This window comes from Musa acuminata, chromosome BXJ2-9 (genome assembly GCF_036884655.1).
Source record: "Musa acuminata AAA Group cultivar baxijiao chromosome BXJ2-9, Cavendish_Baxijiao_AAA, whole genome shotgun sequence".
Taxonomy (NCBI): domain Eukaryota; kingdom Viridiplantae; phylum Streptophyta; class Magnoliopsida; order Zingiberales; family Musaceae; genus Musa; species Musa acuminata.
Genome location: NC_088346.1, coordinates 9,824,691 through 9,840,732, shown reverse-complemented (window position 1 = coordinate 9,840,732; position 16,042 = coordinate 9,824,691). Strand labels below are relative to the sequence as shown.

The 16,042-nt window shown below is 41.3% G+C and overlaps 2 protein-coding genes across 2 annotated transcripts; both read left to right on the top strand.

Annotated features, from left to right (window-relative positions):
• The first annotated feature begins 3,421 nt into the window (after positions 1–3,421).
• LOC135623057 (homeobox-leucine zipper protein HOX16-like) lies at positions 3,422–6,546 on the top strand. Its single transcript, XM_065125557.1, has 4 exons — positions 3,422–3,942; positions 4,027–4,160; positions 4,675–4,914; positions 6,023–6,546. The coding sequence occupies exons 1-4, from the start codon at positions 3,840–3,842 to the stop codon at positions 6,335–6,337; spliced, it is 792 nt and encodes a 263-aa protein (XP_064981629.1). The 5' UTR covers positions 3,422–3,839; the 3' UTR covers positions 6,338–6,546.
• A 7,263-nt stretch (positions 6,547–13,809) lies between these two features.
• Positions 13,810–15,837, top strand: LOC135624043 (U-box domain-containing protein 19-like). Its single transcript, XM_065127517.1, has one exon. It carries the CDS (start codon positions 13,810–13,812, stop codon positions 15,835–15,837), a length of 2,028 nt encoding a protein of 675 aa, XP_064983589.1.
• The last annotated feature ends 205 nt before the right edge of the window (positions 15,838–16,042 follow it).

Genomic DNA, 16,042 nt, shown 5'->3' with positions numbered 1-16,042 from the left:
CATGAGCTTGTTGATTCAACACCAAGGTCAACAAGATGAATCAGCGTTGACCTTGAAACCATGCAAATGCAAGTGTGATCATTTCTCAACTCCCAGTAATCACCATGGCGGAGAGAAAATGGTTAGTCAACTTGCTCTTCATTTACATACCTCTGCGACATGAACACACAAGCACTAGGAAAGTGAAAGAGGAGCACTACTGGATTCATCCGACTCACCCTACTCCAAATCTAAAAGGCTTCCCGCTTGTGACTGGCTCATCCCATCACCGGCCGTATCAGCCTTTCCACTAGCTTTTGTTTCTGTTCCTTAGATATATTGTAGCAGCACGGCAACGACGTCCATCTTGTTCTGCTAAGTAGAAAGTAGAAGAAAGATTGCGAATCCCTACTTTGTCACACACAACGCAGAGGCTCGTGTCCTTTTCGACTCAAAAGATGCCACTAAAGAAAGAAGCAAACTTGCTTCTTTCCCCATCTTCCTCCTTAGTTTTAAGATGAAGAATTATGCTGTATTAATTGGAATGATCAAGGTTTTAAATATCATAAAAAAACAATTGATGCGATAAAACTTGTAAACATATTGGGTCTTTTCCTGAAAAAGAACAAAAATATTTATTATGATATCAAAGCATATCATGAATTCGAATCGTGTATTTGGTCCTCCTCTTTTATAATGTCTTAGTTAAAATTGCATCAATCATAAATCAACCAAATAGTTTAAAAGATATTCGAATTCAATACCTAATCGGGATTTAAAACCTTATCTATAGCAACAACATGGTGGTGCCTAAAGAAAGAAGTGACATGGGAAACAGAGCTGTGCCACCTCCTGTGTGGTTCCCCAGATTCCATATGGGTTAATGGGGGAGGGAGCTTAATTAATGCAAGTCCCATGGTACTTGTTAGCATCACTACTTTGCTTTGTTGGTAGGAGAGAGGAGACCCACCAAGTTGTGTGTGCAGTAGAGAAAAAAGGAGAGGAAGATTCTCCACCACTTTAGACACCTACATAGAATATGAATTCAATGCCTCACTCGATCCAGTGGCAAGTTGAGAAGGCAGTCCTTCCTAAATGTGATGGCACTGTTCATATATGCCTTTCTTCCTCTACAGATGACAGGTGAGGTTGGACCATGCAAGCTGGGGATGACATCTGAGGTGCATATGGAACCAAAACCCTAAAAATGTCACTCATTGCACGCTTCAGAGCACCAGTCTCCAGAGGCCCACTTCGTGATGGTGAAGTTTATACTCCATGGGATGAGATTGAAGTTTGAGATGCCTGAGATAGTTATCTCTGAAACAAAATAGGGTTTAGATCAGTAAGACTCATAGTGAACTGGTCCAAGAGAAATAGCCTGCTTTCCAGCAAAAGACTTGTACATGAAACCTTTTGCTTTTTCTTCCTTTGCAGTTTATCTTCTTCTTGATCATGAAACCTTTCGCCTTTTCTTCTCAACATGTTGGAAGTTGATATATACTGCTGCAAAATTAGCAACCTTGTCATCTTCTACTTTCCATACTTCAATCAGTATCTCCTTCAGCTGCTAAAAAACCTGTTTGCAATGTCATCATCAGCTTGTTTGCACATCAGAGTTTGAGGAACTATCAAATTGCAGCTTCCAAGCTCAATCATTCAAGCATGAGAGAGAGAGAGAGAGAGAGAGGTTGGCTCAACTTCCAGGAAGCTGCATGCCCTACTCTCCCACATCCATAACATGAGTGCAGTAATAGTTTATTAGAAGGTGGTACACAGTCCTCCACCAACCTCCCTCTCCCCATGTGCTGCTCCGACATGGGGGTGCGTCCATCCTTTTCTCGGTGGGGCCGCACGAACACCTGTCTAGAGGTACCGCCCTGATAGGTGGGTCCTAGTGGGGCCCCTCCTCCTTGGCTTCATCTTGGTGGTGACTTCCATATCCCCCACCTCACCTCGACTTGTTTACAGATAAGCTTCTCTAATACTACGACTCATTTGAAATCCTTGTGCTGCCCCCTCCCATCTTGCCTTGTCTCATATAGTATATGTCAAAAGGAGAGTTCGTATGTAAAGGCAATAATGTGATGATTACTCCCTTCTTAAGCTGATAAGAAGTTATGGCATAAGTCCATGGGATTATAATTTGTTGTGCTTCATCGTATGAGGAAAAAATTAATTTTATTTCAATAAAAATTCAAAAAATACATATAAACAAGTGCAATGAAGATGATATATCCTTTTCTTAATATATTTTTAAAAATAAAATAAAAATATTATATTAAATGATGAGATCTATCTCTTGTAAAATAATATATTAATCGATCGAATTATCTCAATAGATATTTTTTAATGCATTAATTATGATAATATATTAAGAGAAAACAAACTTCCCTAGAAGAATATAAGAAGAAAACTTGTGGTTGACTATATGAAACTTGGAGGTGCATACAACCACATAAATATTTGTGTTGGTTGAAACCTAGTGAAGAAAGTCAAATGCACAAACCACACAAGTAGAATGATTTTCTTTCTTTAACAAAAAGAGTAAATGCATAATTATTTTTCACAATGGATTTTAATAACTTTTTTCTTAAAATTAAAAAAGAAAAATTACATGTAAACCTCTGTGTTACATGATGAATACATGGAACATGGTGATTGGACATCAATCTAAAATAAAAGTTTATGCTAATAAGTTATAGAACAACACCTATTATATATACATATACATACATACATATATATATGTATTTATATACATACATATATGAATATATACATATGTATATGTATATGTGTATATATATATGTATATATATGTATATGTATATATATGTATGTGTATATATGTATATATATATATATATATATATATATATATATATATATATATATATATATATCGCTTTTATATTAATTATTTATGAACTCTAAAGAAATCCCTAAATACCAAGATTTAAATATTTTCATTATATGAGTATTTAAAAGTATGGCAAAGAGAAAAAGTAAAAGAGCCCAAAAGAATATAATCACAAACATTAATATACATGATATTTATGGGATTCATTAATAGTTTTTTAGGACATATGTAGCCATATTTTCAGGTACAAAACTATACCATTATTGATCAAAATTGAATACAAGATCCATTTAAATATTTTTTTATTAAAAAATAATATAATATTATACATATTTATATAATAGTAGTTGTTCCAATTCATCATTTTGACATACATATTTGGCCACCCAATCCCTAAGCATTTCACGTGGCATTTGATTCCTTATGCCCACACCAGCTTGCCGTTATCCGCCGACAGCGCCGTATGGGCCGATCCGTCCCCGTTGCTTAAGTCGTGCCCCCTGTCGTCCGCGAAGTTCCACTCTCAAAGGGGTATTTTAGTCATTTTGTGCACAAGCCGTCTATAAAGAGCCGCTTCTACGCCCTTTTTAACTTTAGCCGCGAAGCTTTCCACCCCAAAAACAAGGCGAAAGCAGAGGCGGCTCCTTGCGGCCGCCGGGAATCTCGAGCTTCGGCTAGCGTCTTCTCCCGGATCCTCCTTCCAGGTCGGCGTCTCCCGCCGGCGCCGAGGTGCTGCAGGTTTCGAGGCGGTCGGAACCCCCCGGCTGCGTTCGCCGCATGATGTGGTTTTCTCTCTTCCCGATGAAGGCGTCGACGCGGCTCCTCTGGAGTACCTCCTTCTTCCGCCACAAGACCGCTGCCGTCGCCTTCCTCTGAACCGGCCTACAAGCCATCCCTCTATAGATAGAGTCTGTATAGATATTGCTCCGCGTGGATACTGCTACCACTGTAGCTGACTTCGATCTCGCTGGCGACGACTCGGATCTGGGATCGGGCGATGGATCCTGCCCGTCTGATCTTTGATTCCTCCTCGTCGCACCGCCACCACGGGCAGCGGATGCTCCTCTTGGGAAGCGGCGGCGTTAGTCCGGTGTTCGGAGGTGAGCTTTAGGTTCTACAGTACTTATTTCCCATTATACCCTTGATTTGAGGGTTGATCGAGAGGGGTATTTTCGGAATAAAAGGGGCGATATCGTCACTGGCGGAGGGCGCGAACAAGCGGCGGCCGTTCTTCACGTCGCCGGACGAGATCCTGGAGGAGGAGTACTACTACGACGAGCAACTGCCGGAGAAGAAGCGCCGCCTCATGCCGGATCAGGTAGTAGAACGCCTCCTCTCTCCTCCATCTTCGATGCGGATAAAAGTGTTCACACTTAATGATCGTGTAAGTTTTTGCTGCTATCACTTCTCATGCACGCATAGCTAAATCCATCATCTTATGAATTCCTTCTTTTGGATTTCGATGTGAGAACCGAGAAGAACATAATAAGAGCTAACAAATTTGTATGCGTTTGTCCAAGATCTGGTGTATAAAATGAGATAGCAGAGGAAGCATGACCACAATAGCATGTGTTTGATGTTATTCCCCCCTGCCCATGTGACCTGCTGCATCACGTGTTGCTTGTCAGTTGCCATCAAATACTACATAAAACACATAATGGTTGATGCATGAAACACTCTGGGAAGATACAAAAGCAGTTCCATGTGTTCTTGTTGATGAAATGGTTGCCCTGATTGACCAACAATTAGCATATAATGATGAGATTGCATGACAAATGTTTGAGTTCTTATTGGTCATGAATGAATTTGACGGTGAGTGTTGAAAGTAAAAGGTACACTTACTGGAGCGGAGCTTCGAGGCGGAGAACAAGCTGGAGCCGGAGCGAAAGAGCGAGCTAGCTCGGAAGCTCGGCCTGCAACCGAGGCAGGTGGCTGTTTGGTTCCAGAACCGTCGCGCCCGGTGGAAGACTAAGCAGCTGGAACACGACTTCGATCGCCTCAAATCCTCCTACAACTCCCTCCTCTCCGATCACGACTCCCTTCTCAAGGAAAACGACGGCCTCCGCTCCCAGGTAATCTCTCCCATCCTGCTCTGAGTTCTTTGGCATTCATCAATACTTTCCTCCTTATCTCTAATAAGAGTTTTTAGTTGGATAGTAGTCAGGAATCTAAAGTATGTTTATAAGTCTTGATATCATCTCATGTCCAAGTCACGTGTGAACGAACCCCAAGTATAACATTGAGAAAGAAAGACATAGGATTCTAACTCATGATCTTCTTGTTCAAACCATAAGCTCTTAAGAAAAGACCTAATATGTTTATAAGTCTTAACATCCTCTCTCTCTCACACATGTAAATAAAAAATAGATATGCAATACAAGCTAAAATGAAGAATGAGTGCTACATAAATATTTTTAATCAAATATTGAAAAAATAAAATAGGTACATGATTGATATCACTAGAGAAGACTTCAAATTTTGAATATGAAAGAGGAGCACTAAATTTACTAGCCAAATTTATAATTAATTTTGCCATCAATTTCAGGACAAACATTGGTACAAAACTAAGATTGCTTCTTTGTGACCTGAAAATTAGTGCTCGAGTTGTAAAATAATTTTCTTAAATTAAAAGATCAAGATGCATATATTGATCAACCTGACGGGAGGCTCATGCACACTGTGATCATCAATTTGTTCAATGTATAGATAAGTTTGGTAGAGTTACGCAGTGGAATCAACTGCTGTAACACCAACCAAGTATCCACCAAAGACTGACTAGGAATCAGGTTTCCTCGAGTTAAACCAAGGACCATTCTAGATATTGTACAGTGGCTGTCTGAGGTCTCCGTCAACTGTGGAACTTGGAACCAACTGCTGCAACACCAACCAAGTATCCACCAAAGACTAACTAGGAATCAGGTTTCCTCGAGCTAAACCAAGGACCATTCTAGATATTGTACAGTAGCTGTCTGAGGTCTCCATCAACTGTGGGACTTGGGGCATGGCTAATGGCGGAGAATAATAAGCATTTGATTTCTTCCTTCTGCTCGGAGAAAAAGGAGAGAAATGCTTTTGTTCTTACCGCACCACTACGAGGAAGTGACCCTTGAAAGAGAGTGGCACTGTTCCTATTGCCCACCTACGATTCCTATACGTTCAACCTTCCCCTGTATCTTTCAGGTCATCTCATTGACTGAGAAGCTCCAGAGTAAGGCAGCAGCACTGATGGCCGCGGCTGCATCAGTCAATGATCCTGCGTCCCTGGGCGTCCCAAAAAAGGCCGAGGATAGGCTGAGCACGGGGAGCGGCGGGAGCGCGGTGGTCGACGCGAACCAGCTGCTGCACAGCAGCGAGGAGTCCTGTCTCCCCGATGGCTACCATAGCATGGGGCCGGTCGATGGCCGGGTGCACTCGGAGGAGGACGACGCCAGCGACGAGGGGTGCAACTACTATTCCGAGGAGGATGCTCAGCTAGGATGGTGGGTTTGGAACTGAGGAAAGTGAACACTGCTTTGCTCGTCCTCTCCTCCTCCTACTTCCCCTCTACCAAGTGTTTGTGGTTAAGTAACGTTAGGGTTGGTGGTGACTTCAATTTGTGCTTTGTGCTTTGTGCTTTGTGTCATGTTTGAATAGCTGGACTAAGTGGTTAAGAGATGAACACTATTTATCCTTGTGCTATTATATTCTCGTCATCTTCCTCTTGATATGGTCCTTATTTCCTGCTCATATACAATGAACTTTAAACCGTGCTGACATCCTCATTCTTCCTCTACAAGTATCTTGTTCTCTGAAAACCCTAATTACTGTGATGACAAGGGCCTGACTGTCACTTGGAGCTACTCCATTTGTTTTCTTTTGATGGCAATATAAGCAAAAGAATATTCTAAGGTGGAGAAAAAAGGCACTTATTTCCTTAATTAGTGAGGATATATCTTCAATAGTAATTGGACCTTGATGCAAAGAGACAGTTTGATTCTATTAGTTGAATGGTCATTATCATGTCATTCTGCTGTTTTTTTGCTTGCCTCCGTTCATCCTCCTATGTTAACTAATAATTGATTAAAAAAGAAGGACTATAATGCTTGACAAAATATTTGTAATATTGAGTATAATACTATGACTAACTGTATCCAATGTAATAGTCCTATAAATGTTTTCACCAAGACTAATCGAGATATTTCAGATAGCCAATGGAGTTGGAGAAGACGACTAATTGTTGTCTTCATTGCTGTAATTATTTTCTTCAATAAGTTAACTATTTAGATTAAAAAGAATTATTCATATATCAGATGAAGATGAAAAGAATAGTCTAATATTATTAGGGATCCAAAGAGATAGATGATACCTATTAGGTTTGACATATAGATTAATATCTTAAATTTTAAATTATGTTTATGTCTAATTCTATATATTTATTTCTGACCATCGAAAGGGTATATTAGAACTCTTACAACTTAGGTGTTCTCATGATTATTTTTTGAGGATAAACATCAGATCTTGTTCTTAAAGGATACATATATGATCTTGTTCACCTTTGGTTTCTCTCTCTCTCTCTCTCTCTCTCTCTCTCTCTCTCTCTCTCTCTTGTTTTGTCTTGATTAGAATCCGAGATATTACTATGATGACATATAAATACCATCAAAATATTTCTTTTTGAGGGAGGCCTCAGGCCTCTCTGTAGGTCTGTTTATCTTCTAAAGGAACGACTTTGGATAATGAAAACAAGGATTAAAAGTAAAAAAATATTTGTTAAAATGAGAGGGAAAACAGAATCTCTGTGTGTTGCATTTGATTATTGGAGTCTGCTTAGACAAAAAAAATTGTATATAATTGAGTCTAGTTTTTGTGTTCCAATTAACTCAATCCTGTGAACAAATAAATATACATCAGCAGAACTTTTAAAACTCTTCTTTGATATTTTTTGAAGAATCATCTTTGATCTATTGGCACATCTAAATAAATTGCTACAATCCTTCATCTTGATTGTATAAAATGTATATTTGGATACAAAGTTGGGATTAGTATGTATCTATTTTCACTCTTTACAGTCTTCATCCTCTCTATATTTGTTGTTTGGCACATAATGATCATTTTTATTGTTCCAAATAATCATTATGTTGTTGTTGAGGGCAACGTTCTTTGAAGAGAGGAAGTTTGATTAAGCATTTGATAGTTCCATGTTAGCTCCATGTGAATGGTCTATTTTTTATAAAAGTAATTTTCATTTAAATCAGAAAAATATAGTAAGTGAGGTAGAGGAGATGCTTAGATCATTTTGTTAAAAAAAAAAAAAGGGAGCATCCAAAGGTTCTACCTAAAAAAAAGCTAATTGGTGAGTTGGGAGTTGGGTAATTAGAGATTCTTGATATAAAATTAATGATTACAAATTAAAAAGTAGTTATAAAAAACTTGATATTCTAGATAATAGTTTTAATGTAATAAGGGATTTCTTCGGAGCCATTAATAATGGAGATGAAGGATTATAAATCAAATTGAATTCATAAGTAGAGTAACCCGTAACTATCATGATGTAGGAAGGAGAATTTAAGCATGGTGAGGGGGTTCTTCCTTTTGAGAATAAATATCAACTAAGTCTACCCTAGTTAAGTGGGAAGGAATTGGAGGTTTGAAAGAAGGAAAAAGATCTATTAATATGCTTATTAAGAGTATCCTAGAAAGCTTAAAAATATTTAATATTAAATTCATTAGGCCCGAGCTCTTGTCAAAGCCTATTTAGGAAAGGGTAGTCTCAATTTCTAAGAGCATAAAAATGCTATATAGCATGGAATGGGTTGAAGATGGAATAGTGGGAAGGGGAGGAAATAGGAACTAGCTTAGAGATATAGGGGATCCAACATAGCCCTAAAAATTAGAATATCAAATGAAAAAGATATTGAAGATCTTATCGAGGGTGCTAGAAACAAAGTCATCCTCCCCTTTGATGTAGAGGATTTTATTCTTATTACGTCTAAAGGAGGTCATTCTATGAAAAGAATTTAGTATTTTTATCTCTATGCTCCAACCATTATATTTTGCTCTGAGTTCACTTAAAGTGGAGTTATCTATTAAGAATAATAACCCTGTTATAAGGGGATTAAAGCTGGATATACTCTTAGTTAGTAAGATGACCAGAGAGCTCCACAATATTTTCTTTTATATTATATTCAAGATTCAAGCCAGTATAATTTTTTTATTTAAATAAGGAGCTAAGGACTAAAGCCACTAGTGAAAGATAGTCATGAGGTTTAAAGGATATAGATCAAGTTAGGTAAAGGATTAATTAACTATGCTATGGACCTTGGGATACTTCAATTAAAAATTCTCAAAACAAAAATGATATGAGGTCATAAAGATTGGAGGTTGAGTATCCACTTTAGTTAAGATAGAGGAGCGATCAAAATGAATTATTAGAAAATGGATAACAATATATTTATTAGATAAAAAAAAGTTAAGAAAAATTAACTAGAATCTAATTTAAACGAGTAATAATACAATCCTTACCAAAACGCTTATTTCACCATGTGAAATGATTTTTAAAAAAAATCTTAGGTCAATTAAACTTGATCGAAAAAAAACTCTTTAAAGATAAGAATAAAATTAGTAAGAAAAAACAAACGACCTCCCACTTTGTCCTCTGGAGAGGAGATCGTGTTTAGGTTACCGAATAAACACCAAAGAATATTCGATAAAAGATTAATAAAGAAATATTTATCTTATAAAGCCTTATTTAATATACAAAAGTCAACCTTCAATAGATAATAAGATTAAGATTCTAAAACTTATTACTTGCTAAAGCAATCTTATATTTCTCTACTTTTCACATGACGTCGATTCCATTATATCTACCATCCATTGATGAGAATTCCCTTTTTCAATTCTTTCCTATCTTCCTAATAAATGTCTTAGCCTCATCCTCCTACAAATATATTTTCATCAAAACTATCATATTAAGCTTACGAGTATGAATTAAGCTAGACAATAATTTTATAATCCTTTTAGAGCCTCTTTACAGTTATGTGAAAGCATATTTATGAGAAAACTTTAGGAAGGGGGGAGTTAGAAGAGATGGCATCAAATTACATTAAATCTAAATTTTTAAGCAGAGCAACCCTTTTCTTTTTGCTATGATGCTTAATATAGAGAAGATAATGACTGAGACTTTCCTGAAAAAGCTATTGTCAAACTTTGTTGGATTTGTGTGTAGGGGAGGTGACGCATTCCCCTTCCATCTCGCTTTCTACAAAATCATCTTCTCCCATTGCACCCTGCTCAGTTGCCTTCTGAAATGCAATCATCATCTTGTCCACTATGACATCCAACACTAACGAAGCAGTGGCAGAGGAAGGACGAGAACTAGAGGCTTTGGACACGATCACCTAAGCTATGCATTAGAAGTTCTCCCGGAGGGGGATAGAGGGGTAAAGATAGTCTGAGTGTTAGAGGGAATCCAATGAAATAAAAGAGTTAGAAAGGAGAATCGAAGGGAAGTTTTCCTTGGGGAGAAGAGTTGGGGTTATTGTGTCATGACTGGTCTTTTATTCCTTGGGTAAACTACGAGAGAATGATGATAAACAGTACTTTGGCTCATCGATCGAAGAAAGAGATATATCTCGATAGGGATGGGTTAGATGAGGGAGCCAAATGACTAGGACAATTAATGGGTTGCCTCAAAAGAGAAACCTCATTTGTACTCGGCCTTGGACCTTGGGTAGGCACCATATTAGAGAACCTGAGTTGCATTAGACCCAAAGTATTCAAGTGAGACAGAGTCAGGTGAGAGGTGATCCTATGCAACATGTTTACCTTTGTCTTGGCTAACTAGGTTAGGTTTGATTGATTTAGGTTTGAGTTTTCTCTTGACCTAGAACCATGGCTCATGAAGTGAGTCATCCTCTTCCTCATTCCACTAATGAGAAACCTTATATTCAATAAGAGATGGATGTGGAGGCTAGGGAAGCAGAAGCTTACAACTCGAAGTGGATTAGCCAACCTTACCGCATTTGAAATATATATCATAGAGATTCTCATATGTAACAGGTTGGAATAGCTAGGTGCTACCTATATAAATCCATATATATTGTAGTACTATGAGGGTCAAATAAGCATAACACATATTCAAACAAACTTACCTCTAGAGTGTGAAAGGGTGGATTGGTCGACCTTGAGAAATTTACTTATCTAGGAAGTTGTTTGGGAGAGAAAGTTGAGTTGAAGGAGTTCGAGAGGGAGGCTAGGAAACTATAATTAGGTGATAAATATGTCGATCATGTCCAACAAAGACTGAAAGTTAGGTTGTAAGATATAAGAGTACAAGGTTGCCCTCTAAGGAACTAGGGACTATCGAAGGGGACATAGTTCACCTCCTCAACAATATAGAGAAGAATCCGTTACCCATATCAATGAATGGTACAACTAACGATTAGACCACAAATTTTAGCGAGAGAATTTCAGAAGTTATAAAAAGGATGTCCTGCCTAGAAATTTATCATAAAGGATTGTTCACTATTCCTCATAAGATTGGGTCACCTCTTTGAAATCTAACTCAACCCTAAATACATATTGTTGTTAGTTTCATCCAAACTGATCACATAGAGCAATATCAATTAGTCTCTCTCCTTACCCTTTTACCTTTTTAAAGAGGTTTACCTTATTATAAAAGAGTTGACTACGCAAAAACCTTTAATTAGGAGATGAACGAATAACTTAGGGAATTAAGAAATACGGGTGAAGAGAAAAAGTAACTACTATCGAAAAAGAAAAAAGTGAAACATAAAAAAAAGATGATAGAAGAATCAAAAAGAACAAACAAAGAAAATAGAGTATCCTAAGAGATTTAAAAGATGACCTATCAGTAGAGCTTCTCTCTCCTAAGAGTGTTATGAGATGGGATGTATTTTGTTTGAATAATTGATTTGAAAATTTATGAAATAGCAAATATCCAATAAATTGAAACTCATTTCACTTAGTTGTCAATAGTTTGTGACCTTGATTTACCTTCTGAATTAAAAGCTAAAATTCTGAAGCTTGGTACTGAACAAGACCATGTTATCTGATTTTTTTTTTGATATTTGATATAAGCTAGAAGTGAATGTTAAGGTATTGTGTAATCTCTGTTATTGAAAACTATGTGAAAGTATATTTACGTGCAATTCTAATCCCAATGCAACATTTGGCTTTTCTTCGACTGAGTGAAGATAGCACAAGATGAGATCTTTGGGCCAGTTCAGTCAAATTATATGTTTCCTCGTGATGATTATTTGGTCTCATCTCCAATTGAACATTCAAAAATCAAGCTGAAACGTGTTGTTGAATAAAGCACTTAATATATCTTATGGTCAATTTTGATCAACTCCAATTGATGAGTTTGAGACGACTTGATTTGATATGAAACTCAAAATGTGTTACTCCTTTCTCAAAGGCAAGGCTACAGAACTGCCCTCTGGTCACATCTTCAGTCCTTCAACAAGATTTTATACACATCCAAATGAGTTCTAAAGAAAGCCCATCAAATTCTACCTTGGTTTCTCAAGTCAAGCATCTGATGATGATTGAGCATCCAAAGAAAAAAGCCTCTGCATTTTCCATGAAGCAAGTTCCCCTAATGAGGATTTGTCTATCATCACTAATATCAATATGTTGTCTATGTCAGTAGGTAACTGTGTTAGATCCAAAAGCATCTTATAGTTGATTTTTTATGGGTTGTAGAGCCTCATCTCTCTCTCTCTCTCTTATATATTTAATCAAATAAAGGTCTTTGTTTTGACATCTGTTTTCTGCCAATTTGACACCATCATACGGATGCAATGTAATAAACTGGCCGACCAAATGCCTGTTCCCTGCATTCCCTTGGACGGAGGGAAGGGGCGATGTGCTTCATAAATGGGAGAAATTAATAGCACCTGAACGAAGACAGCAAGCACAATCCATGTGGGCGACCTGATGCTGCAGCAACCATCCATGGCCGGCACGCAGTCTTAGACTCTTCTTACTTCTGAGGTCATTGTGTCGAACACCCCAGTCGCAATTCTCTGATACAAGTCGAAGCCGCAGTTGAACAACTGTTGATTACCTGTCTTAAGATTGTTCTTTTGCTATCTCCGTCATCCAAAGTTCTCTGTGTACACACATTAATGCATCTAACTCTTGAATTGACAGAAACCTCACGTAGTGGACTTACCACGGTGAGAGAGACGCTAAGACGATTCATGAGTGCTCGAGTCTCTCTCACCGTAGAATATTGACACGCCAAGACATCAACCGGGCGGCCTCAATCATGAGGTTTTCCTGCACCTGATTGACATCTCCATGAGCCACATTTCTATTAAGCGGCCCACACGCACTTCTAATTTGACGCTTATGTTGGCGTCTGACTCGGTCATTTCCTCGCTATCTGCCACTTCTAGTTAACATTCACACGTATACTGCTCTGCCCCACTCTCCGCGTGCCACGTGCCCCACTTAACCCTTGTTTTAAGCCCTTGTAGTTATCGACGACATTAGCGCCAATCTCAATCTTCTTGATCTAATATCTTCTACCCACACGAAACAGCGTCCCTTACCATTGGACGGTCAACGCGTACGACGAGGATAACGTTTTGCAGTGATCTGTTGGCAGTTGGATCAACAGCGTGGCTCCGCTGATGTCGGCCGCAAGAGTCGGCCCTTTGACTAGCAATACATTAGGAGCCTCGACCAGATCGTCCGCCACGTGTCCTCGGCGGCCCGTTGGACCCGATCCCGCCCACCACCCTCGAATCAGCCGACACCTGCCTTCCGTACGCCAACCCGGCTCAATCCACGAGGCGGATGCTCCCACTTGCTACTTCGACACGTGTCCTGCCACGGGCCGCCTCTGTTGCGTGCGCTCCATAAATGGAGACCGGTAGGAGAACAAGCATCAGGTGATAGATTGTCACTCAAGCCAAATCTCGCTGTTTCATCTGTTTGTGCCTTCGTCTCCATTCGCGATGCCACATCCTTCCGACAGCCGGAAGTTCTTGACGCTTCCAGCGGTGCAGCCTGGCGGCGACGTCTCCCCGGCCGCCCTCCTCTGCGCCCTCGTCGCCCTCGCCGACGAGATCCTCGCCCTTCGGTCGAACCCCTTCCCGATCCACCGGCGCAGCGCCCGCGAGGCGATCCGTCAGGTCGGGGCCATCCTCGAGTTCCTGGCCGACGTCCGGGGCCGAGGGTCGGCCCTCCCGGCCTCCGCCGCCGTCGGCTTCTCAGAGCTCCACGTCGCGCTCCAGAAGCTTCGGCACCTACTCCAGGATTGCGCCAGGCCGGGCGCCCGGCTGTGGGTGTTGATGCGATCGGAGCTGGTGTCGAACGAGTTTCAGATGCTCGTTCGGTCGATATCCACCGCACTCGATGTCCTCCCTCTGGCTTCCATCGACGCCGCCCCGGAGCTCAAGGAGTTGGTTCGGCTCGTCCGGGAGCAGGCGTGGAGGGCGACGGTAGGGACCGAGCCAGCCGATGCTATGGCTATGAGGAGCATGTGGTCGATACTTGGCCAGTTCAAGAACGGCATTGCTCCCAATCGGATCGATCTCCGATGGATCTTGGATCACTTGCGCATTCGAAGCTGGAACTATTGCAGCGAAGAGATCGCGTTCCTGGAAGAGCTCTTCTTAGCGAGCCTTGACGACGACGACGACGAGGAAGAGGCAGCCCTACTCGGCAGCTTAATGGCGTTCATGGTATACTGCCGAGTGGTGCTGTTCGATGCCGTGGACGACGAGAAGAGCAGCGAGAAGCAATCGAAGGCCCGAGCAAGAGCCGTGAGTCATGTCAACCTGGATCATCTCCGGTGCCCGATCTCTCTCGAGCTCATGATGGACCCTGTGACGATAGCCACGGGGCAGACCTACGACCGAGCCTCCATTTCGAAGTGGCTCAAATCTGGGTGCCTCACCTGCCCAGTGACCGGCGAGAAGCTGGCCAACAACAGTCTGGTTCCCAATTCCGCCATTAGGAACCTCATGGAACAGTTCTGCCACGAGACGAAGGTACCCATTCCTGAGCCAAATGGCAAGCCCAAGCGAGACCTGACGAGGACCGCGACGCCTCTCAGCGCGGCGGCAGCAGGAGCAACGAAAATGGTGGCTGCCTTCCTAGTTCACAAGCTAGCGGTCGGGACGAACCAGGAGAAGAACAAGGCGGCTCACGAGATCAGGAAGCTGTCCAAATCGAACATCTTTAACAGGGCTTGCTTGGTGGAAGCTGACTCGGTCCCATGGCTTCTCTACCACTTCTCCTCATCGGATCCTTCGATCCAGGACAACGCAGTAGCTGCTTTGATGAGCCTCTCGAAGCACCCAAGCGGCGGCAAGGCCATCGTCGAGGCTGGCGGCCTCGGCCTCATCGTGGACGTCATCAGGGTAGCACTCAGGGTCGAGGCCCAGCAGAATGCGGCGGCCATCCTCTTCTACCTCTCATCAGACGAGGTGTACCGGACAGAGATAGGGCGGATGGCAGAGGCGATTCCGACACTGGTGGAGCTTTTAAGAGAAGGAACTTACCGGGGGAGGAAGAACGCCATCGTCACACTCTACGGGCTGCTGCCGTGTCCCGATAACCTGCGCAAGATCCTGGCAGCAGGGGCGATTCCGGCTCTCACAAGCATTCTGTCGAGCGACAGAGCGGATTTCGTCAACGACGCAGTCGCAGTGCTTGCGAAGATCGCGGAGGGGCATGACGGGACGATGGCGATCCTGGAGTCGTCTGCTGTGCCTCATCTGGTGGCATTCCTTCGGTCATCGACGTCTCGGTCGGGGAGGGAGAACTGCGTCTCTGCTCTACTGTCTCTCTGCAACAATGGTGGAGCAAAGGTGGTCAGTTTACTCGAACAGATCCCGGTGCTGATGCCCTCGTTGTACACCCTTGTCACAGAAGGCTCTCCTCAGGCCGGCAAGAAGGCGAGATCGCTGCTCAATCACATACACCATCTCCACGACCAGGAAGACCTCATCATGATGGGCATTATTGATCCACAATGACAGTGTTTGATCTCTTAGGACGATTCATTCTTTCTTCTCTGCTCGTGACTTGGGAGCATGTACTCCCTTGTTTCATCAGTTGGTGCAGGGATTTCAGCTTTGTTTTTAGAGGAGCTGCAATCCAGTATGGTCTCAAATAGACATCACAACCTATACTTGTATATAGATATATATTATATAAATATGTGCAATTTTTCTGAGTCGA